The 23,412-nt window shown below is 32.0% G+C and overlaps 4 protein-coding genes across 5 annotated transcripts; 1 reads left to right on the top strand and 3 right to left on the bottom strand.

The window, feature by feature from the left end:
* Window positions 1-72: 72 nt before the first annotated feature.
* Window positions 73-3,007, bottom strand: LOC104749942 (serine/threonine-protein phosphatase PP1 isozyme 1-like). The gene is made up of 4 exons (XM_010471655.2): window positions 2,513-3,007; window positions 1,274-1,833; window positions 958-1,181; window positions 73-371 (listed from the first exon to the last, which is right to left on the bottom strand). Exons 1-3 carry the CDS (start codon window positions 2,736-2,738, stop codon window positions 1,008-1,010), a joined length of 960 nt encoding a protein of 319 aa, XP_010469957.1. The 5' UTR covers window positions 2,739-3,007; the 3' UTR covers window positions 73-371; window positions 958-1,007.
* Window positions 3,008-3,279: 272 nt separating this feature from the next.
* LOC104749941 (metal tolerance protein B) lies at window positions 3,280-4,886 on the top strand. The gene is made up of 2 exons (XM_010471654.2): window positions 3,280-3,604; window positions 3,724-4,886. Exon 2 carries the CDS (start codon window positions 3,727-3,729, stop codon window positions 4,861-4,863), a length of 1,137 nt encoding a protein of 378 aa, XP_010469956.1. The 5' UTR covers window positions 3,280-3,604; window positions 3,724-3,726; the 3' UTR covers window positions 4,864-4,886.
* A 548-nt stretch (window positions 4,887-5,434) lies between these two features.
* Window positions 5,435-6,504, bottom strand: LOC104749940 (glutathione S-transferase U7). The gene is made up of 2 exons (XM_010471653.3): window positions 6,059-6,504; window positions 5,435-5,958 (listed from the first exon to the last, which is right to left on the bottom strand). Exons 1-2 carry the CDS (start codon window positions 6,383-6,385, stop codon window positions 5,602-5,604), a joined length of 684 nt encoding a protein of 227 aa, XP_010469955.2. The 5' UTR covers window positions 6,386-6,504; the 3' UTR covers window positions 5,435-5,601.
* Window positions 6,505-20,155: 13,651 nt separating this feature from the next.
* Window positions 20,156-21,704, bottom strand: LOC104749939 (glutathione S-transferase U5). 2 transcript variants are annotated; one of them, XM_010471652.2, is made up of 2 exons: window positions 20,914-21,704; window positions 20,156-20,715 (listed from the first exon to the last, which is right to left on the bottom strand). In XM_010471652.2, exons 1-2 carry the CDS (start codon window positions 21,229-21,231, stop codon window positions 20,359-20,361), a joined length of 675 nt encoding a protein of 224 aa, XP_010469954.2. In that variant the 5' UTR covers window positions 21,232-21,704; the 3' UTR covers window positions 20,156-20,358. The 2 variants fall into 2 exon arrangements, with proteins under 2 accessions (XP_010469954.2, XP_087349074.1); XM_087492948.1 differs by having other exon boundaries at window positions 20,156-20,681; window positions 20,914-21,551.
* Window positions 21,705-23,412: the final 1,708 nt, after the last annotated feature.

Here is a 23,412-nt window from a genome sequence, read left to right as displayed (position 1 = left end):
CGATGTGACAGTTGGCAACCCCACCTTAACGAAATTTTTTGGAAGTAAAAGCTGATTTTTATGGCTTTATAGTTTTGTTAAGAGACTAAAAAAAAAGGGTTCTCATAAATAAAATAGAGAGTACAAATGAGAAGAATCTAATATTATTATTCAAAGAAAAACACACATTTTAGACAAAGATAGATGTGATATAGAATGAATACTAAAATCAGCAGAGACTTCCCAGAGTTGTTGTTTCCTTCTCTTTGATACTCTCTCTGTGTTTGAGAATTCAACAGCTACTTTGTCTAATGATGCTCTATTAATCAGAAACCACTAAGGTCACACAATTCAGCAGTTTCCCTTCTGTGAATCCTCTTGCCATTATACACCTGCATCATCATATATTGTCAAAGTAGCAAAAGTTTATCAAAAGCTGACCACGTTCTTCAGCATACAGTGACCAGTTCTTTGATGTCATTCACATAAAATCTTTTTCCTTGATGATAAATTGTAAGCAAAACAAGAGGTAATTCCACACAGAAATGTAAAAGATGAAAAAAAAAAAAAAAACTCAAAATAATGGGAACTAAGATGGATATATCCTACAGCATTCTTCAGCATACAGTGACCAAATCTTTGTCCTTGATGATATATTACTAGCCAAGAGCTTTAAATGTAAAAGAAGAAAGAAAAAAAAACTCATATAATCGGATTTACGATATTTCCTAAACTTTTAAATCTACTCTGTGATTTTGAAACCGATACTCAGTGTCAGTTCTGTGATTAGATCGCATACAAAGTGGTCAGATAGCTTAAAGATTATTAATATTTTCCATTTCACTTTCCTGAAGCTAATATGTATTACACAGCCCAAGAGCTAACTACGGCGAGCAAGCTAAATATGAAACAGAAGATGTAGAGCCAGGGGGTTACTTTCATTTGTAGCTACCAATAACATATGAAGAGTTTTTGTACCTTTTGTAGAATTGTTAATTTCAAGCATGGTGGTCACTGGATAATCGTCGTCATAGAAAAAGCGATTTCTTTTCTGACGGCTTAAGAATTTGGAATGAGCACATCAAGCTCTCATCAATGCTCATCATTGCACCAGCGTTGTCAAATTCCCCACAATAGTTGGGAGCTGAAAATACTGTAACAAGCTGTCTTTCTGCAAAGAACTCGTACCCATCTTCAACAACCTAAAAACAGAGAGTCAAAACACATCCATTATTAAGCTTGCAGAATTTTCATCATAAACTCAATGACAGATATACATAACTCGAGTTCCAACCTGGTGGGCACGACAGATAAGGTCCATGTCATTTTTTTCCAAAAACTCTGCAACTTTGTCAGCTCCAAAAGTGTATGAAACACCACGATCATTCATTCCCCAGCCTTTGACTTCTCCACTAGGATCGGACCATAGTAAATCACATACCAGACCAGAGTCTGGAATATCCATCGGCCGTGCAATGTTTCTAATCTGGTCCAAACTTGTCAACTCTGGGGAAATTCCACCATGCATACATAGTATTCTGTCATCAATTAAGGCTGCCACGGGAAGACAGTTAAAGCAATCGGTGAATATTTTCCAGAGTCTGACGTTAAACCTGCGTTTGCACTCGTCATAGAACCCATAAATACGATTAATGGAGGCACATTCATGATTCCCTCTCAGCAAGAAGAAGTTCTCAGGGTATTTGATTTTGTAAGCTAGGAGAAGGCATATTGTTTCCAAGCTTTGCTTGCCACGGTCAACATAATCACCCAAGAACAAATAATTAGCTTCGGGAGGGAAGCCTCCATACTCAAACAGCCTCAATAGATCTGAATACTGCCCATGAATATCACCTGTAAAAGTAAGAGACAAGTAACAATTAGATCAAAGAAAACAACTTGTAGAAAACATGGCCCTAATATAAAGTAGAAACGAAACTCAGAATATTCACATGATGGAAGAGACCAATTAAGCAGGTCAAAAAAAATTTACACTTGAAAACGTTCTCTTTGGATTGAAAAGTGTTATCTATTCAACATCAAATGTAACAATGGTGAATGAACACTCATGAGCTACGTCAAGCTTTTGCAAACATAACTTGACTAGTCAACATTAAGATAAAAGAAACAAACCTCATAGAACCAGTCAAAACTCTGAATCATATCTCAAACAAACCTCATAGAACCAGTCAAAACTCTGAAACCTATCTACGACTATTTAGTAATAAAAATTCCAACTTTAGACGTTCTGAACTCAAAGACCATCAATTGTCACCATCACACATTTCTTAAGTCACTTAATGGTCCAAACTCACAACCTAACCTAAAACCCACCAAATTTGACCTACTTACAGCTTCCAAAGAACTCAAAAGATTCTCTCTTTCCAATATGAAACATAGTTCTAAGCATTCAATTCATAGCTACTGATAACATGCACTAAATTGAGAACTGAAATTAACCAAAACCTCACTGCCCAAAAAAAAAAAAAAAAACACTTTTTTGAGAAAAGAGAAGGACAGAAGGTTTACTGACCGCAGATCTTGATGGGAGCTTCGAGTTCGAGAAGATTGGGTTGTTGAAGAAAAATTTCTTTGGAGACAGCACAAAGCTGACGGATTTCACCTTCACTGAGATGAACTTGTTTCCCCGATCCAGGCCTCGTGTTCCGAAACTCCACCAAACGGTGAATTATATCGTCGAGAACACCCGGTTCCATCGCTCGCTTCTGCTCCGTCTCTTGCGCCGGCTTCTCCGCCATCTCCGATCCGATAAAAAAAATAGAAAACGAAACGGAGAATTCAAGCGTGTGAAGCTCTTTTTTTCGAGCCGCGAGGAGGAGAGACGAGAGAGACCCTGACGACTGGTGCGTGCGGTGCTATCAGAATGAGTCAGATGAGATTATGTTTGGTTTCATTCTTTACTCTTTCTTATTTTTGAATCGACCTAATGGGCCTTTTGTATTTCTCTTATTGGGCCTAATACTTCTACCCAAAAAAAAACGGCAACAAAGATCAAACAACACATGTTTTGTTATATCAACATAGACAAATTACATCACCTAACCTAACTTTGATGTAAATTATTAATTGAGTTATTTAATGAAATAAAACAAAGAGACAAAGGAAATAAAAACACAAGACGCTAAAAGATCCAAGAAGATTAGTTGAATCCCCCATATTTTGAACAAGAAGAGTTGGTCCATTTTGTAACGCCACCTTTGGATGGTAGTAGTAATACACAATCATACAAATCTCATACACGCATACAGAGACATCATAAATGTGTAATGTATTTATTGCTTTTTTTTTTTTGCATTCCCTTATTAAAGAAAAAAAAATACTATGATTCTTCTTCACCTGTCACAAGCCAAAGCGACTTATTTTAGATTCTTTCCATACAAAAAGAGAAAAATTCCACATTCTTCTGTCTATAAACATCTCCTCCCATATTTGCTGGATCCATCCTTGGTTTTTTTTTTTGTTTTTTTTTTAATTGCCTGTAAAATCGCTGTTTGTGTTAAGATTATGACTTAATCTCTAACCATAAAGATAAATTTATTTATGAAATTCAAGATTTCCGAAGAAGACAGCACCAGGGATTCATATATACGTTTCTGATTCTCAGGTTTGTTTACTTGTTTTACAAGAATGGGTTTATTCGAATCTTTAATCATGAAAAATCCAAAAGAAATATCAAAATGTTGGTTTAGCTCTCTTATGAAAACCGTTGAAACGTTAGAACAGCTTATGGAATTGGAGCAAATCCGCATTTTGAAACCTAATGACGATGACGATGAAGGAATCGAGTCACCATCACAAACAGAGGAAGAAACTATAGGCGTGGTTGTTCCTCTGTCTTGCGCGTTTACGAGACAAGAACAATGTGTGTCCGAGACGAAAGAACGCGAAGACTCGATTACAAGACTAAGCAGCCTCATCTTTCTTTACCTGGTCGTTATGTCCGTACAGATTGTGGGAGGTTTTAAGGCAAATAGTCTCGCGGTAATGACGGATGCTGCGCATTTGTTGACGGATGTGGCGGGTTTGTGCGTCTCTTTGTTGGCGATCAAGGTCTCGAGCTGGGAAGCGAATCAGAGAAACTCGTTTGGGTTTAAACGGCTTGAAGTCTTAGCTGCTTTCTTGTCTGTTCAACTCATTTGGCTTGTCTCTGGAGTTATAATCTATGAAGCCATTCAAAGACTTCTTAGTAGAAGCAGAGAGGTGAATGGTGAGATCATGTTTGGCATTTCTGCTTTCGGCTTTTTTATGAACTTGGTTATGGTCCTTTGGTTAGGACATAACCATAACCACCACCACCACCACCATCACCATCATCATCATCATCAACATCAACATCAACATCAACATTTTCACAAGGAGGTGGTGGAGGATGAGGAAGAGCAAGAAATGAATCCTTTAAAAGGTGAGAAATCGTCGTCAAAGGAGATGAACATTAACCTGCAAGGAGCGTATCTTCACGCAATGGCTGATATGATTCAGTCGCTTGGTGTTATGATCGGTGGAGGTATCATTTGGGTGAAACCGGGATGGGTTTTGGTTGATTTGATCTGTACTCTTGTTTTCTCTGCCTTTGCTCTTGCTGCTACTCTACCAATGCTCAAGAACATATTCGGAATACTGATGGAACGAACACCGCGTGATATAGACATAGAGAAGCTCGAGAGAGAACTTAGGCGTATCGAGGGAGTTAAGATTGTTTATGATCTTCATGTATGGGAGATAACAGTTGGGAGAATCGTATTGTCATGTCATATCTTACCTGAACCTGGAGCTAGTCCTAAAGAGATCATTACTGGTGTTAGAAATTTCTGTAGGAAATCTTGTGGGATTTATCATGTAACTGTTCAGGTTGAATCAGAGTAACACAAAAGAGAGAGTTTCTTCTGTTTGTTGCTTGAGAACATCTTTAGCTAGAAAAAGAAAAAAAAATAAACTAAATTTGCTGTTTGAATATAGCAGCATGAAGTCACAGACTAAACTCAGGCCTTCCTCATTCACATCTCAACACATTCTAATTGCTAACATTCACATTTCAAACCAAATTTCCAAGAAAAGTCTCACATAATAACATTGGCATCTCTGATTCACATCTCTAACAAAACTAGAAACAACATCACTTACTATTCTAACTGTGAGCTTAATGAATTTGATCCCACATCACCTACCAATTGAAACAAGAGCAAAGGGACAAGAAGATACAAACTAATCTCAGGCCTTCCTCATTCACGTCTCAAGTCTCAATACATCCTAATTGCTTAACTTTCAGATAGGGAAGAAAAGACTCACACAACACAAAAAGTGACAATGACATTCTGATTTCCATCTCTTGCAGACAATAATACATCAAAGAAGTTCACAGTTCCCAACTATTTGTCTACAACTTGGGGAGCTTTGAGCATAAAACATGATCCATAGGACTTTAGCAATCGAGACAAGAACAAAGGCACATACTTTGATTATTAGAGCTTCTATAATACAACAACAACCTCACACTTCCCTACGACATTTCAGCTTAATGATCTCATAAAACTTAGCAATAGAAATAGAGACAAGAACAAAAGGGACATACTTTAAAACATCAGAACTCTATAATAACCCTTATCAAGCTGATTTGAGATTGAGCTTATCCATGCGAGCTCTGATGTACGCAAGATGCTCATCTTTAGGAGGAATACATTTCTTGATAACATCATTTCCCAACAGATTCTTAACCCATCTATGAATCTCCGGGAACAACTCCACCGGAACAACTTTAACTCCGAGGAGATCCTCCGTCCTCATAAGCCAAAACGCCACAAGAGTCGCCACAATGTCCACGAACCCTAAACTTCTCCCACCGAAAAAATCTTTCCCAACAAGCTCTTTCTCCAAAAACATCAACAAATCTCTCGTCGCTTCGACCGCCGCGTCTCTCTCTTCTCCGACCTTCCCCACCACTTTCATCGCCGCCACACAGATCTTTAAAAAACTCCAAAAAATAACCGGTTTTAAAAACCCCGGTTTAAAAGTCCAAAACCGGTTCTTGAAAATTGAATTTTTTTGGAAAATTTCATAATACCTGTTGATCGATCAGTTTAGCCAAGAATCGAGCAGTAGCTCTCTCACACGGATCTTGAGGAAGAATCGGATTGTTTCGCCACGTATCATCGATATACTCAAGAATCACAAGTGACTCAGAGATCGGTTTACCATTATGAACAACAACCGGAATCATTTTATAAACCGGGTTCAATTGAAGCAGCAAAGAGCTCTTGTTGGTGATATCTTGCTCAGAGAACTCGTACGGTACACCTTTCAGTGTAAGAGCTACCTCGATCCTACGGCTAAAAGGACTCGCCCACATCCCCAAAAGCTTCACTTCCTCTGTATCTGATCTCTCAGCCATTGTCTCACTCTCCCTCTCTCTCTCTGTTTTGCTTCTTTTTGTTCTTTTTTATAGATAGTGTTATGTGACGCCACTCATGACGTTCCCTTTTGGCTTTTGGAACTTGTCCCACATCGGACAGTGGAAGTTGAAATTGAGTTGTTTAAATAAAGAAAAGTTTGGTCAAACGTGGCAACGGGGTGGGGACCTAGGAGATGAGTCTGCTTATTGATTGCTAAACCCTGAACCCTCCCATAATTTACGATGGGAACATTACTATTGGGGGTCTTTGGCCGGCGTTTCCCCCGAAAAATAACTAAAAAACGTCGATGGCTACATAAGAGGCTCGTCTCCTACCAGTAGACCAATCAGGTTGGGTTTGGCTCGTAGGTGGTTCTGCTGAAGCTAGTTTAGTGTCTGCGGTTAACCGTTTCCTCGCCTTACCCTCCCACCCCCAATTTTTTTTTTGTTTGTTTAAGAAATAGTTTTTTTCATAGTACAATTTGTTTTCTCTTTTGGAAAATTACCAATAAATATATTTTGGTTTTTTTTTTCAACATTGGATGAACAATTTTGTTTATCCTAACTAATTTTTTTTCCCTAAAAGTGAATGTTCTTATGACCTAAACTTAAATAGATTAGAGCATTGAATTGGGATATATTTAGCAAATTTCTATTTTTTTTTTATAGTATTGGTTTTTCCATAACATATTTGTCTTTCTTTTTTTTTTTTGGGAAAATTACCAGTAAAATCAGTAGCACTAGATTTTAACCCGCGGTGTACTGCGGGACTATTTTTTTAAACTAAAAATTCAAATTTTAAATTTTATTTTTTATTAATTTTTAATTTTGTGTAATGCTTAAGATTGTATGACTGTTATGTAATCATTTTACATAATTATTTCTTAACTTATTTTTGTATTGTAGCACTGAGGTAATGATATTTCAAATTATTAATAGTGATCTGAACTTGTCTCATCATCTAATCCTGTCCTGTAATATTTTTAAAATTTTATAAGTTTAATTTTCATAACATTATAAAGTTTAATTTTTTCTTATATCTGGTATAGTTATATAGTTAGTCTGAAGAACCAAAATAAACCAGATAAAAACTTTTAAATCACTATTTAATCATTAGTTTTTCTTGATTAATGTATATTAAGGCAAAGTTTAGAATTCTATATCTTTTTCTCTCATTTTATAAACATGAGCAGAAAAAATAAACATCCAAAAACTAACAAACATGGGATAAGTTAAGGCTAGTTGTAGTGAAGCCGCAAATTTATTTTCTTTATAGGAAGTTAAGCAGAGTTAATTAGTTTTTATAAGTTTTTTCTTTCGAATATATGTATAACAATTAAAGCAAAATTTATGGCATTTATTTGTTTGCAGATCCGATTTCTTATATTCGGATAAATATTGTTGAGAGGTAAAATAAATGATAAAATTTTAGTTAATATTCTTTTTTTTGTCAATATATTTAGTTAATATTATAATCGTGCGATTATGATATTTTCTGGAAATAAATACATAAATAAGTTATGGTATATATAGTAATTTCCTAATTAAATATAGGAAATTTAAGTATATATATTTCCTACATATTTAGTAAGCAGTTTTGGTAACAATAATTAAGATTTGATTTGATTGTAGAAGATTTAAAATTTTAAACAAAATATGACAAGATATTGTTGTTTCATTTTTTTTTTATAGAAATTCCCGTATTTTCCTTATCATCCGCTTGATATTTTTTAAAAACAAATTATATGAAAAATTAAAACCGATGAATGTACTGTTTTGGAGAGCTCCAAAGACACAGTTAGAGATTATGGAGAATCAATAGATATTTCATAATATAGAGATGTCAATTTCAAATTGAAAATATTATTTATCAGAGATACCTTGTCGAATCACATGAAATATAACAACTTACTCGGTGAAAAAGGATTTTTAGTGTTAAAAAGCTGAAATATTTATTTAATGAATACAAATTATACCTGTAAAAATAACCAACAAAGGCTTTAGTATGATATACCTAGTAAAAATCAGTTGCCTTTGTTTATAGATAGGTCGGACGTCATGTTGTCAAATTGAGTTTTTTAATTGAGGAAATCAAGTAATACTGCACAGAAGTAAAAAACAAATTAGTAAATGAAAATAAACTCAAAAGTCATTCTCTTTCATTGTTAATAATCTAGAAACATATAAGCTATTGAAAGGCTCAATGAAGCTATTGCTTTTTTTGCTAGATTAACATCTTTATCATAAAAGCAAAATGTTGAGGATGACCAACCCGAAATGGACTTGGTTCAAATGATCAAATCTGTATATAAAAAAAGAATGATTTAAACTAAAAAAGAATGATCAAAACCTAGAACACATAATAAGAAACAGGGAGAGAAATTTACAAACCTAGAACACATAATAAGTACACAGACGACTGTGTAGGCCGAATACATTGATCTATTGACAAACTAATTTATATAGGTAGTGGATGGTTAGGATTAAGTTTGGTCGAAATCTAGAAAATCTTGCTGAGCAAGTTTAAGATATGAATTTGGACCAAACTTGGACATTTTGCAAATATGAATTTAATAGGCTGAGGATTATGCATTCGATTTTTGGAATAATTTATTATGTAGAGATTGTGTATTATTTTGTTTTAGAAAATTGGTTGTGTATCATTAAAAGTTTGAGAGATTATAATAAACTTATAGATATGTTGTTGATCTAATGGCAATAAAATATTATGTTTTTAGTCGATTTCTTTGATTTTGGTGATTGATTTTTAAATTGTTTAGGGATCAATATTGCAAAATAACAATTTAAATAAGTACAAATAAAAGGGTAAAACCCAAAATGTACTTCAAAAATGTATATATAGATAATAATATTTTTGTTTTTGTTTTTTATCCAAAAGATCTATAAATACAATTGTAAAAGAGAACATTCTTCTTCTTCTTCTTTATTGCCGCAGGTATCTTGACCCACAAGAGTCAGTCCCTAAATTCTGATTCTCCATCTTTAATTGATTAATCTTCTTCATACAATACAACCTTTCTCCGACATGTTGCAACTTAATGCGGCGAGGAAGGGGCAGGGTGAGGGTGTAACATCGGTCTGGTGGGACATCACGAGGTGTCCTCTCCCCCCTGAAATTGACGCTCGTCTGGTCGGTCCGTTTATAAGACGGGAGTTGAAGAAATTAGGCTACTGTGGTCCTCTCACCATCACTGCCATTGGTATACTATCAGAAGTCTCTTTTGACGTCCTCAAAGACCTCGCTTCCACTGGGATCCACCTTCATCACGTCCCAACAGGTTAATATTTCTTGTCTTTCAAGTTTAGGGTTTATATTATACTATATATAGAGTCTTAATTGATTGAGTTCTTTTCTTTGCTGAAACAGATTTCAAATCTATTTTGTCTAGTTTGATGGCGTGGACATGGCATAATCCACCTCCGGCTAATCTAATGGTCATATCTCTTCAGCAGATCTTCGGTTATTTTCTTGAGCAGCAATCGTTTAAATACAACATTCTTGGGCCAATTTCTAAACTTGATCCTCAGATTAAGCCACCTCCCACCACCATGAGAGAGTGTCCAGGGTGCTACCCCTGGGAAAACTTACTGTCAAGCATCCGGGCAGATGCAATGTATTTAAATCCAGGGGCACTTGAGGAGGACGGGGAGTGTAATAGAATGGCTGAATCTACCTTCTATTGATCAGCATGCCTTCTTGGTCTCCTAGGCTTTGGGAATTTCACCAGCCATCTCGAGAGTAATGGACATGCAATTGAAGTAAGCGTTCTAGCCAAGCTATATATTTATATTTATATACTCTATTTGATTCAGCAAACTCTTTCCATATAGTTATGTTTTGCCTTAGTTTGACCCAATAATTGTTCTCTTTTCCTTGTCATGCAGGAACTGGAATATTATCACCCTGAGGGAGTTGTGGCTGGCTATCCGTAAATTTCGTTCTTGTTCGAGTAATGCTAAATCAAATTAGAGAAAGTAAAACTGCGGGTTCCAAGAGACAGAAGACATGAAGAATAAGAAGAAAAGTAGCATATGCTGTTGTTCTTTTCTTAAGGCGTTTTCATATGGTGATTTTTTTAACCGATAATAATACTTATGGCCTTTTTTTTTTTTTTTTAATCTTGAAGTCTCGTTTTTTACTTACAATTATCTAATACTTTTATGAACATGTCTTCTTTGGTACCGAAATACATAAGGGATAATACTGTTTAGCACAAAATTGGTTTGAAGGAAGGATCTGACTTTCAAGATAATCAGATTTTGTGATTTTAACTTCATATCTGATTCAGACACGATATTATATAGATTTGTTTTTGCAGTTACACAAAATCTTGAATGTTCGAAAACTATAGAGCTGAAAATCCTTTTTGTTGCTTTTCTCTGAAACCAGTTTACAACTCAGGAGAAGAAGTCATTGGTGAGACGTACTTAGGAGATTTATAAACTCCATAGGTTCTAAATTAAGTGTCCAAGCTGCTCGGCTGAGGTGACGATTAGGACATATCCAAATAAACAAAAGTTATATAGACGATGCTTCCAAATCCTGAAGCCTTTAAGAAGAGGATGTGAAAGAAAGCAGCTTCCAAATTTGTGGAGATGTGGAAAGAGAAATCTTCTTACACATATTCTGTTATTGGCTTCTCACGAAGTACACCCACATTATTCACGTATATACAGTATGGCGTTTCCATAATATTCTGTTAGAAGTTCACCATATATGTTTTGGTTCTTGTAGATCACAAGTTTGAGGCGGAGAAGCTTATATATGTAGACGACGAAAATGTTGAGAAGTTCACCTTTATATATATATATAGTTCTTGTAGATCACAAGCCTTAGGCGGAGAAGCTTATATATGTAGACGTACGAAAATGTTGAGTTTTCCTTGGAAGAGTGATGAAACAGTTTCCATGAGTTTCTCTTGTTGCTTATTAGGGAAGCAAGATGTGTATCTTGCGGACCAAGTAATATGGACCGTAAAATCCGTTAATGAAGTGAAACGAATAGTCTAGATCTTTATATTACTTCTTGAGCAAGCTATTTCCTTATGTGTTTAGGAAAGTTTACATTATGTTGCTTTAGCAATATGTTAAAGCTAATCACTATATATATATATATATGTATGCTTCAATCTTATGAAAGACAACTCAATATACTATGATCCATTTCTATAATATTTGTCATTGCTCACGAGAAGAAACGTCGCAGACAGAAGTGGTGACCTGAAACCCTTTTGCTTGCCATTTACGTAAGCGTTCTTAAAGTTGAGTTTCGTCTCTGGCACATGTGTGGACTCTTGCTCCCAACATATAGCGATCCTCCACCACAGCTTCCCTGTTCATGATCTCACAGGCAAACATGTATCGTTAGTTCTTTCATAATTGAATATCACAAAACAATAAAAGAGGATATAAGATGAGGACTGACCCGATGCCTTTAGTGCCACCGGTCACGAGAGCAATCATACCTTGAAGACTCCATCTTTTATCAATTTTTATGTTGTAGTGACTGGAAATGCTATATATTCAAATTCAATAATGAATGTGTTTAGGATAAGTGTGAACTAATGAATACTAGGTTCCGACCAGCACATACGTGCGGAGTTATGTTTATAAACAAAATTAATTTTGTATATATAATTAAACTTATACTAATTGAGATTTTAGTTTGATATTTGGTTTGCTTTATTAATGTTTGAAATTTTTAAATAATAACGATTTCTCCAGTATCTTAAAATTTGAAACAACATAACGGTTGGACTGGTAACAAACTAAATCAAACAAATGATTGGTTAGCTTCTATTAAATTTGTGAACTATCAAATTGGATATATAACCGCTAACAATGATGAAAACCCGTTTGAAACATATACAAATATTTAGAGATTGTCGTAACTCTCTTTGTGTTTTGTCATGTTCCATTATGTCCTACACCCGTTCTCAATTTTTCTTTGCATAACAGAAAGCATTACCAATATGGGACATTCCGGATATAAGACAAATTTCCGATTGAAAACGGGAGGGGACCTGACGAATACATAAATTCTCGAACTCACGTATGAAATAAACATAAATATAATTCATAGTATATCTATATATCATATGTTTTAATAAAAATATTGCAAAATTAATTGACTTCTTTATTCTTACTATTTTATATATATTTCACCTATATTAGATTATGTTTTTTTTTTAATATTTTTAACTGTTACAGAACATATTTTATGTATTTTTATTTTAATTTTATTTTGAACTTATGCTAGTTCAATTGAAAATAGTAAGAATCATTTATTTAGTATGTGTAAACATATCCTTACCAAAAAGAAAAAAAGTATGTGTAAACATATTTATATAGTATAACGTCATTAACCCAAAATTTTGTGGTTTTGATTTATGAATATTTGGGTGTTTGAGTGTTAATCAGTACTTTAAGATTTGGATTAGAAATTTTTATACTATGAGTCATCGTTACCTTGAAAATTTCGTTAGGAATTCAAGGTAACCATGACTTAAAAGACTATAAAAAAATTTCAAGGTGCTCATGTTATAAAATTGTACTGTCATGTGTGTTTTTTATTTTCTTTTCCATATACATCCCAAGTTATAGTGCCATTTTAATAAAAACTGTTAACATCATATATTTGGAAAAATAAGAAAATAATATAATTTAATACATACAACTGATTACAATATAGTCATGGAAGATTAATTGTACTTATATAGTTTATGTATATGTACCCCTTGTTGGTTTCAAAAGTTAATGCAAAGCTCAACTAAATACTCTAATAAGAATTTCCTACAAAGGTTTCTTAAATAAATCTATAGAAAAACTGAAGAAAACAAACACTAATATAGTATTTTGTGACTTACCGGGTTCATATAAAAAATGTGGACTTTTTTTAAGCAATCAAATGTAATTTTCTTATTTTGCAGATGCTATGTCAATTGGATGAACACCCGTTCATACCACAATTCTCCCTTATATACAATCTCTGGATAGAAAAATGTATGCTTTCAAAAAAAAATCTTGATTTGTATATACTTATATACACAACAGAAAATTATAAATTTAACAAATCATAAGAATCATAAATCATAAACTCGACATAGAATCATAAACCTAATACATGAGACACTTTTTTTTTTTTTTTTGCAGAAACAAAGAGATACAAACAAAAATAGTGCTAGAGTGGTGTATATGATATTGATATATGAATGTTAGGTCGATTACTCTATATATAAAGCTTGAAAGAGTAAACATTTTTACCTTTACGTTGAAAACTAAAAAATCTATATAAAATCTTTTAAAAACTTATTTATTTTTCAGTTAATGCATATAAAATATGTTTGAATCTATATGGATAATTAGATTTGAATTTTGAATTAATTGTCTAGATTTTCTTATTAAACCGATGAGAGTAAATATATATGGTTAGTTTTAGAAATAATCCCTAAATTTTAGAAATTTGATAAATAATTACTGATTTTATTTCAAGGTTTGTTATATTTATATTTAAGTTAAGTTATTTTCATAAATACAATTCGAAATTAATTAGATTCATTTGTGATGGAAATTTTGTTAAATAATAACTTACATTTTTGGTATGTTATGAATTGCAGAAATCTCTTATTATTTTATAAAATTTTAATAACTATATAAATTCAAGAAATTATTAATTGAAATAATTTCGTTTTTATTATAATATTTTAAATTTTATTTTGTAATTTTGTTGGTTTTATTTTTTTTATAGTGACGGTATGTTCTAATTAAATTTAATGAGAAAATCATTAGATTAATATTTAATTTAGAAAAATATTTGGAAAACTTAATATATTCAAAATTAATTATTTATGATTTATATCCATATCAAAATATGTATACGAAATCTATAACCAATTATAAAAAAAAAGTTAATCATTTATTTCTTTAATAGTTGTTACCATTGTTTTAGGGAAGTTTAACTTTTTTTTTTATGCAAGTAGGTCTGTTTGGCAACATGGATATATGTTATGTTTTTTTTTTAAATCCCTAAGTGTGCTTCCCATTTAATAGTCACTACAAAAAAGTGTGATATTACATCATTTATTTTATATTTTTGCATCATATTTAAATGATGCAAAAATAATCTGCATCACTTTAATGAATGATTTACATTTGGTTGATGCAAATAATTTGAATCGGTTGAAACAAATATTTGTATCGATTATTGTAATTGAAGTTATTATATATCAATTACAAAAAATTATACTAATTTTGCATCAGTTAATATAAATGATTTTAGTATTTGTTTCGGTTAGAGTAAGTGATGTTAAATATTTATGTCAATTCTAAATAGCTGATGTTAATACTATAATATCAGTTTTAATAAATGATTCAAGTAATTGTATATTTTACAATTAAATTTTTAAATCAAATATAATTAATCGATAAATTTTGTGTCAGTTTCAAAACTAATTATAATAATTTTGCAGTTTTCAATAATCAATAATTATAAATAAAATAATATTAAAGATTAAATTTCATAGAAAACATGGATACATCGTTTTAAATTTATATAATAATTTTGCAATTTTCAATAATTAATTCACCATAGCCTTGAATCTCATGTTGAAAATCCTTTGAATCTTTTCCATCAATGATGAATCACAGAGACATTGTCTCTATCTCCATCACGCCAGCTCAGCTCCTTCTAAGCCTCATAATCTAGAAATATTAATTGACATCATCTAAAAGATATTTACATTGTGCTTTATGTTTTTATCCTTCTCACAGTCTCTCTCACCCTTCTTCAACGTCTTGGTAACAAAAGCTTTGTGAAATGGAACACCTTAGACTGAGAATTTTACACCATTGACATTTGTTTGGGATGTCTTCTACGATCTTCTTAATTAGGGATAAACCGAGAACTGCCGACTCCAACTTCTTCACCTCCAACAATTCCTCACGGCGACTTGATGACATGGTTTTATGTTCTATTGTTTTGGGGTTTTGTTCTTCTCGGGTGCATTTGGATGGCATACAAAGGACAAATCACTACAAAGTTATAATAAAGTACAGTATATTGATAAAAGAAAGAAAAATATGAAATGAAGAAGAAGAACCGAAGAAGTTATATTAAAGAGGAATAAAAAACTATTAGGATTAAATAGTGCAAAGGTAACGTAGATTTCTAGAGATATTTAGGAGAAGTTAGAATTCTATTTTTTAGGAAAAATTGTAATTTGATTCACTTAATCGTGGGAAAATGGATATTCTGTTTCCAACAAAATAGTAAATTAGGGAGATAAAATTTTTAAAAATAATTATAAAGTAAAGAAAAGGATTTTTTTTTGGTTCGGCAATTATAAAAAAAAAGTGATGTCAAGCCATAAAAAATGATGCTAAATTACCAGTTTTATAAGAACCGATACAATTTTTTTTCTTATGTAATTAGTATATTTATCAGTATCACTAAATAGTGATGTAAGTCATATATCATTTTCTTAAGTGATGTTAATATAAATTTATAAATAAATTAATTATTTAAGTGATGTAAATTTATACATTTATATCAATATGTAAAAGTGATACAAATTAATTTTTATTTACATCAGTTTTAATCAATTGATGCCCACACAAATTAAAACGGCATCGGTTATCAGCAAATGATGTTACATTTTTAATTTTTGTATCAATTATAAATAAGTAATTTAAATTTGTATCACTTAGTTTTATGATTCAATTTAAGTGATTTAATTTAAGCTTTTCTTTGTAGTGAGTATAGATGTTATTATGTATGGTCGTCCGATCCGGAGCAAAAACGTCGACATTTTGATGTCTTTTTTCGTTCACAGCACTCTCGGAAGACAACATTCTATTGTGTACTCTGTTTCAAAAAGTCTTAACACGTGGATAGAATTCTTCTCCCCTTTTTTTTTTTTTTTTTTTTCTAATGATTGTAAAATTTATTCAACCAAAGAAAACTTATGCTAAAAAGTTCAAATCGAAACACAGAAGATGGGTTAACCCAACATGCAACCATCAGTATACAAAGAGTAAAATAGAGATCAGAGAAATTTGTTCCACAAATCTGATTGTAAAAGAGATTAACGTGTGCACTTCACCTGACTGGGTCTAGGCACATATGAGAGGATCCGTTATCTATCCACTTTCTTAATTAACCAATTAATGATGTGTTTGCAAGACATATAGCTTGGAGAACAAATACTTCAAGAACAATATGAGCTTGGTTAATTACAAGATACAGCATATAAGAGGTTTAATTTCCAAAAAAAAGAAAAGAAAATGGGGTTCTCTTTATTTTGCACCCATTTGGCCAAATTATTAGTATATAAATTAACATAATGGCTTTTACCTTGGTTTCTCAGTTTTGGTTAGAGAGGCGCTATATACATTGATAAAATAAAAAATAGTGGATTATTTCTATAGTTTAGATATAGTTACTTACCGTCGACAAAAATATGTATATATAGTTACTTACCGTCGACAAAAATATGTATATATAGTTACTTACCGTCGACAAAAATATGTATATATAGTTACTTACCAAAATTAATTGGCTTCGATTGGAATGTTGCCGCCGTGAATCGTTTCTTGGAAGAGCTAAATTCTCAGTATATTGTAGAGGACGAAGACGATTATGATGACTCTAGACATAGCTGTTCTATGATTAAGAAGTCGAATCTGCACCAAAAGGGTTATATTCCAATGATTATGGTTTCAAATTCGAAAGAAGGCCAAATCGGGAGCTGTTCTTGGTAATTTCCTCTTCTGACTCTTGCGATTTTGCTTCCAAGAAAATATTTATTGAACTGTCTTATACATGTGTTTGGGTGATATCTGTTTTTTTGTTGTTGGTTCACTACTTGTACCACAGTTTCATGAACATTGATGCTGGTGGAGAGCATTTCCCTGAAGCTCCAATGTCGTCATCTCAAGTGGTGAAGGTACTGTACTCTTCTCCTTCCCTGTTTTTCTTTAAAAAATTTTTGAAACAAGTGAAACTCAATGTGGATGCTTTCATTTCTCAATACAGATCCTGGAAAAAAGAAGTCCATACAGTTCGATTAATGCTGGTCCGAGGTCACTTGAAGCGTCTGAAGTACCACAACTTCCAAAAGACAACATTGAGACATTGTTAGTGTTTGTGCCACTCAAAACTCTTGTCCGTTGCAGTGTTGTGTCAAAGCTTTGGCAATCTATTATTCAGGATAGTCAGTTTATTCACTCTCATTTCACCTGCACTAGGCCTATGTTTCTTCACGCAAAGAAAGAATATGCTTGGATGGTTGAGCTTGAGACTCCAACGTCCTTGAACTACATAGTAATGAAGACTCTGAAAGATAGGATCTTCTGAAATATTTCTTAGTGTGATGGGCTTATAATCACCTCTAATTCACCCCTCAACCATATATTACATCCTCATGTTAAAATTCTTGTTTAGAATAATATTGAGGAAAATCATAGAGTGATTATGAGAGACGATCTGTCAACATTTGATAACTACTGTCTTGGAAAGAACAAGAGCATGAAGTATAAAATCTTACGTTCCAACTTTGGTAGTTTTGATTTGCGCGGTGATTCTCATGAACTAAGGTATTGTAGCCTTATCCACCTATGGAGAAGATCTCGAACTTGGGAAGATTCTGACATATAGTGTATAACTATTTATGATTGAATTTATTTTTAGTATATACACTTTTGTTTGGTCATCAAAAATACAATTATTGTGCAAATATTAATGTTAAGTTCACTCCTATTTCAAATATTATAAGTAAATGTTTCACACTTAGTAATTTTGTTGATTTTTTGAATTATCGACTTATATTTTATTTCTGTCAACTTAATATTTTTATTTATTGATTTATATTAAAAAGAGTCGACTATATTTTGTTTAATTATTTTTCTACATTATCAATTTTTTTTAACTGTTGATTTTTTCTTAGAGCACCTCTACCAACGTATCCACCATATTTATTTTAAATTAATAATTTAGTAAGAAAAATATTTAACTTATACTCAAAACTTGGTTAAAATAACTATTAACTAGAGTTATAGATTTCAAATTTCTTATTAATAAATATAGTATATGTAAATATAAAAGTTTGCTGTAGATTTAGAATTTCTTATTAAGTTTGCTTTAGATTTAGAATTTCTTATAGTATAGTATATGTAAGTATTCAAAATTTTCCTTTTAATTTGGAGAAAATTTTATTTATTTAGAAATATAGACCTTAAACTTAATAAATGATTCCTTTCAAAAATAGATGTATATTTAAAGATATATAATTGTTGTATATTCTAAGAAAAAAACAAAAGTTGTTTAATGGATTTGTAATTCCCTTTTCATACGTGTCCGTGAAACTTGATATTATTATATTTTTGTGGATGGAAAAATATCAACAGTCTAAAATGCATTCTTCCTAACATCAACAATCTAAAATGCATGCTTCCTACATATGAGTCAAAATATTTAAATTAAAACTATTACAAGTTTATTTTAGAAGTATGTTATTAAAGGCATACAAATAATAATAACAATATGTGCTAGAATATATAATAATTTCTTGTAAAGCACAGAATAATAAATTTTAAGATGTCGAAATGAATTTGTTCACACTATTGTTTTGTTCTCATATAGTTTGACCATGCAAAACCTGTTTTATATTTTTCTCATGCATATCACTCAGTCAACCAAATTTTCAAAATGACACTACTATGCTAGAAAGTGGAATTTTTCTGTACGATCTCACTTAGTGAGACGTACGTAGGTATTGTTGAAAATTGAATACATATAAATAAACATCTTTATCCATATTTTTGCTCGGTTCTCAAGCCAAAAGTAACGCCATATACATCTATCTTATATTCGCAGTTGTGAGTAATTTTCTCTTTTGAACAAAAAAGAGTAATTTTCTTAAAAGCTGGCACAAAATTCATTTTAAATTTTTCATAATCTTCATTTTTAAGATTATGAAAAATTGCGATGTGCTTGTAACTGTTGTTATACAGTGAAAAAATAATTTTACTTCTATTATAAAATTTTGTGATGGAAATGTTAAGATATAGGATAGTCGCAAATCCACCATATTTTTGTCATATTCTGGGAGAAGTGACCAAAGTCTTTCATATCTTCTAGAGGTACTGTTTTGTAGATTACGTACTTAAGAGAGGATGATAAAATTTCCCCTATCAAAATAATATGGGGCAATAATACTGGAAAGTAATTATACAGCCTTGAGGTTAACCTATATATTGGTGTGAAATACGTAAGGATGTTAGGTGCCACGTACTGCCACCTCCCAACCAATCTTTGATTTTGTTGTTGCTTTGTTATCTTTTCTTCTTATTCATTCGTTTTAATTCTTTCTATTTTAAAAGAAAAACTTTATTATTATTAATTTAAAAATATATTATATATTATCAAATCTACAAATAATTCATATTGAATGATATTAATTTTTAAAATTATACCATATATATATATATATGACATCTATGCTCTTTCTCATCATGTAATATTTTAATTATTTCTACAATAGTAGTTTACTTTAAATATATATATATATATATATAATTTAATTAAATTTTGACATTATTAACTAATCTCAGAAAATAAATTTATACATGTATTTAAAGTATCAAAATAAAATATATAATGTCATTAGTGTATATATGCTTCACGCTTCTAAATTAATAGGACCGTCTCAGGATTGAATTTTCGCAATCTGTCGTAGTTTGGGACAAGGGACATGGGACCAAACTTGTCTAATTAAAAGGATAAGGTTGATCAATCTTCACCCTCTTAAGTCTTAGCCACATAATATATAACAGAACAATAACAACGATATCATCTTAATTAAAAACATTGAAACATGCATGTGATAATCAAAGACTTAAATTACAACATCGGACTGATCAAATGACTTAAGAAGATGATTTGTTTCCTCCTCGAATTAAGAAGATCTTACTCTCTCTGCCATGTAGTTCATGTGTTCAACATGTTTCTCTCTTGGAGGAATACAATCTCTAACAATCTCAACCTTCTCCAGATTCTTCACCCATCTATTGTACTCTGGAAACTTCTCCTCTGTAATCACTTCCAATCCTATTCCTTCCCAACCTCTCTCCAAACAAAACGGGATCATACTTCCGGCGACTAAATCCAAGAATCCGACACTCTTGCCGCCGAAGTAATCTTTTCCGACAAGTTCTTTCTCAAGATACATAATCAGTTCTCTTGCCTGCTCGGCCAACACTTCTCTTCCTTTCTCATCCGCTTTTGCCATTGATACAAAACCCACATTTATAATCTATTGTCAGAGAAACAACAACAATAGTTTTTTAGTCTCTAATTCTAATAAATAATTATACTTTTTTTTTTGGATTTCAACTGATTAAAGTATTACCAATTTTTTATTATTTGACCTCCACTTTTAAAATCGCTAATATTAAATCAATTTAATTACAAAACCGGAGTAAGTGAAGAGAGTGTGTGTATATATACATACCTGTTCATCGATGAGTTTAGCAAAGAACCGAGCTTTGGATCTTTCGTAAGGATCTTGAGGGAGAATTGGGTTGTGAGGCCAAGTCTCATCGATGTATTCAAGAATTACTAGAGACTCGAGAATGGTTTTACCATTGTGAACAAGAACAGGTACCTTCTTGTGGATAGGGTTAAGAGCAAGAAGCAAAGAGCTTTTGTTCTCCAGCTTCTCTTCCACGTAATCGTACTTTATGCCCTTGAGTTTGAGAGCCATCTCGATCCGCCGGCTAAAAGGGCTCGCCCATATCCCCAAAAGCTTCACTTCTTCTGTCTCCGCCATTAGGTCTCTCTCTCTCTCGCTCTGTTTTTGTGCTTTCTGCCTTCTTAGCAATGTTATTTTTTTTGTTTTGGCTTTGAAGACTTATCGGTGGTGCTTTTAGCTTAGATTTATATAGGCTTAGGGTTTTAGTGGTCTTGTGGTAAAACGACGACAAAATTGCCGTTTTCTGGTGGGTTATGAGATGTAAATGCGAAGATTCTAGAAGGCGATAGATGTTGAGACTTTAGAACGTTTTTGTAACGTTCACTTTAGATATTTTTTATAGGAGGAGCCGAGGAGATGGGGTCTTAAGTTTTAGCTCTTTTAACTCTTGCCATCCCAGAGAGGGTTGTATCCTCTTCATGATAGTTTTTTGGTGTTTTGTCGCCCAAATGGTTTTAGTGATTAACCATTCTTTTGTAAAAACCAGGTTTTCTCAACTGGTTTTGGCTAATTTAGGAGTTGTCTAATTGTGAATGGGTGCAGGTTTTGGTGTTTTGGAAAAGCTAGGTGTAAGACCCTGTATTTAAAGGTTATCCGATCATTAAAATTAATATAAATCAGTTGACCAAAAAAAATAATAATAATAATAACTCTTGCCATCCCTAAAGCCGAGTGAAACTAACTATATTTATTAGGAGTTTAGGACCAATGCCAAATGTTAAACACCGGTCCGATCCTTAAGAAAAGGCATAATTAAGAGCTAGATATATAAGCCTGAAAAAAATCGGATTATATATTTAGTTCACTCCATTGGAACAAGAAATGTTTTGGTCTTACTCTAATCTTAGTTCAAGAGCACGAACGTAAATAAATTTACTAATACGCTAAATTATGTTTAATTGCGTAATTTGCGTTAAGTGCAAAAAAAAAAAAAAAAAAAACTAAAATCGATTTTATCTTTTAAGATTTATTTGTGGTGAGTCTTAATTTGTGTTTTATCATTTTTGTTTTTTTTTCTTAAGGTGTTACAGTATGAATATTTGGCACACAAAAAAAAAAAAAAAAAAACAACCTAAAAACTCTCTTAAAATTGACGAATAAGGAAATATTTTTTAATCTTAATTTACTGTAGTATCTGCCAGATTTTTTTCTTAATAAAAAAGAACAACTTTCCCAATTCATTTTTTTTTGGTATTATTGGAAAATATGTTTCCTCTATGTACATCATTTTCTGCCTCTCAATTTTTTTTTTCTGTTACTCTCAATTCTTTTTCTTCTCCGCTAATGTAACTTTAGTGTAATTAAGAACAAAAGTAATTAATTTTAGAACAGACATATTAATATCAACTTAGTATACAGTATCTGTTGAATTGTAAACCTTAGTTTGATGATGTCTACTGTTGCATGCGGTTCAACATTACTTTTAGAAAGTAACTATAATGATTTTTTTCTATTGAATGATCGAAATGATGTTGTTGAAGAACGTACTGTGTATGAAACAGTGGCGGATCCAGAAAATTATTTTATCCGGGATAATAATATTAAATTATTATTTATTATTTTTTTAAATAAAATTATATCAGTTAAAAATATTTGATTAGTTTCAAGTTAATATAAGTAACAAAATTTTGTTTTATTAATAGAATATGGGCTTGTTAACATAGGAAATATAAACAAAATTAAGTTTTTGTATTATTTTTGTAGAATATTTTAATATTATACACAACACAAAAAGTATATCTAAGAAGAAAATAGGGTAATGGGGGTAATAAAAAATATTTTAGCAGAGACATACTTAAAAACTCATGTAAAATAACATTAATCTGAAAAATTTAACCGTGGCAAGTGCCCCGGTTTACCGTAACGTACGTCCACCCTTGGTATGAAACATTAACAGCTCTGAAAATAGTTTGTCATTCTCGTTGGTTATTGATGCTCTGAAAACAACCAACTCTATAGACTCCGATGAGCTTAGATAATAATAAGAATAAAAAAATAGTGTTATAAACAATTATTATTTGTCTATTATTTGATGTTTATTTTATCTTATCACATTTTCATTAAAACTGTTACTAGTTGCACTAGGTTTTGCCATTTCCTCCATCTACGTACTTCTTCGCTGATTTTGCTCACCAGTCGCCACATAACGTCTAGGCTCTAGGCTCTAGCAAATTCTTGCTTTAGTTAGTAACTATCTGTTAAGTGTCGGTGATTATTTCTAGTAGGCTGCGAGTTCGGTTAATAAAACCAACCGATCCG

Source organism: Camelina sativa, chromosome 16, assembly GCF_030686135.1.
Source record: "Camelina sativa cultivar CO46 ecotype springtype chromosome 16, ASM3068613v1".
In the NCBI taxonomy this organism is placed as follows: domain Eukaryota; kingdom Viridiplantae; phylum Streptophyta; class Magnoliopsida; order Brassicales; family Brassicaceae; genus Camelina; species Camelina sativa.
Note: the sequence above shows the minus strand (reverse complement) of the source record. Positions and strands in the feature narration are given on the sequence as shown.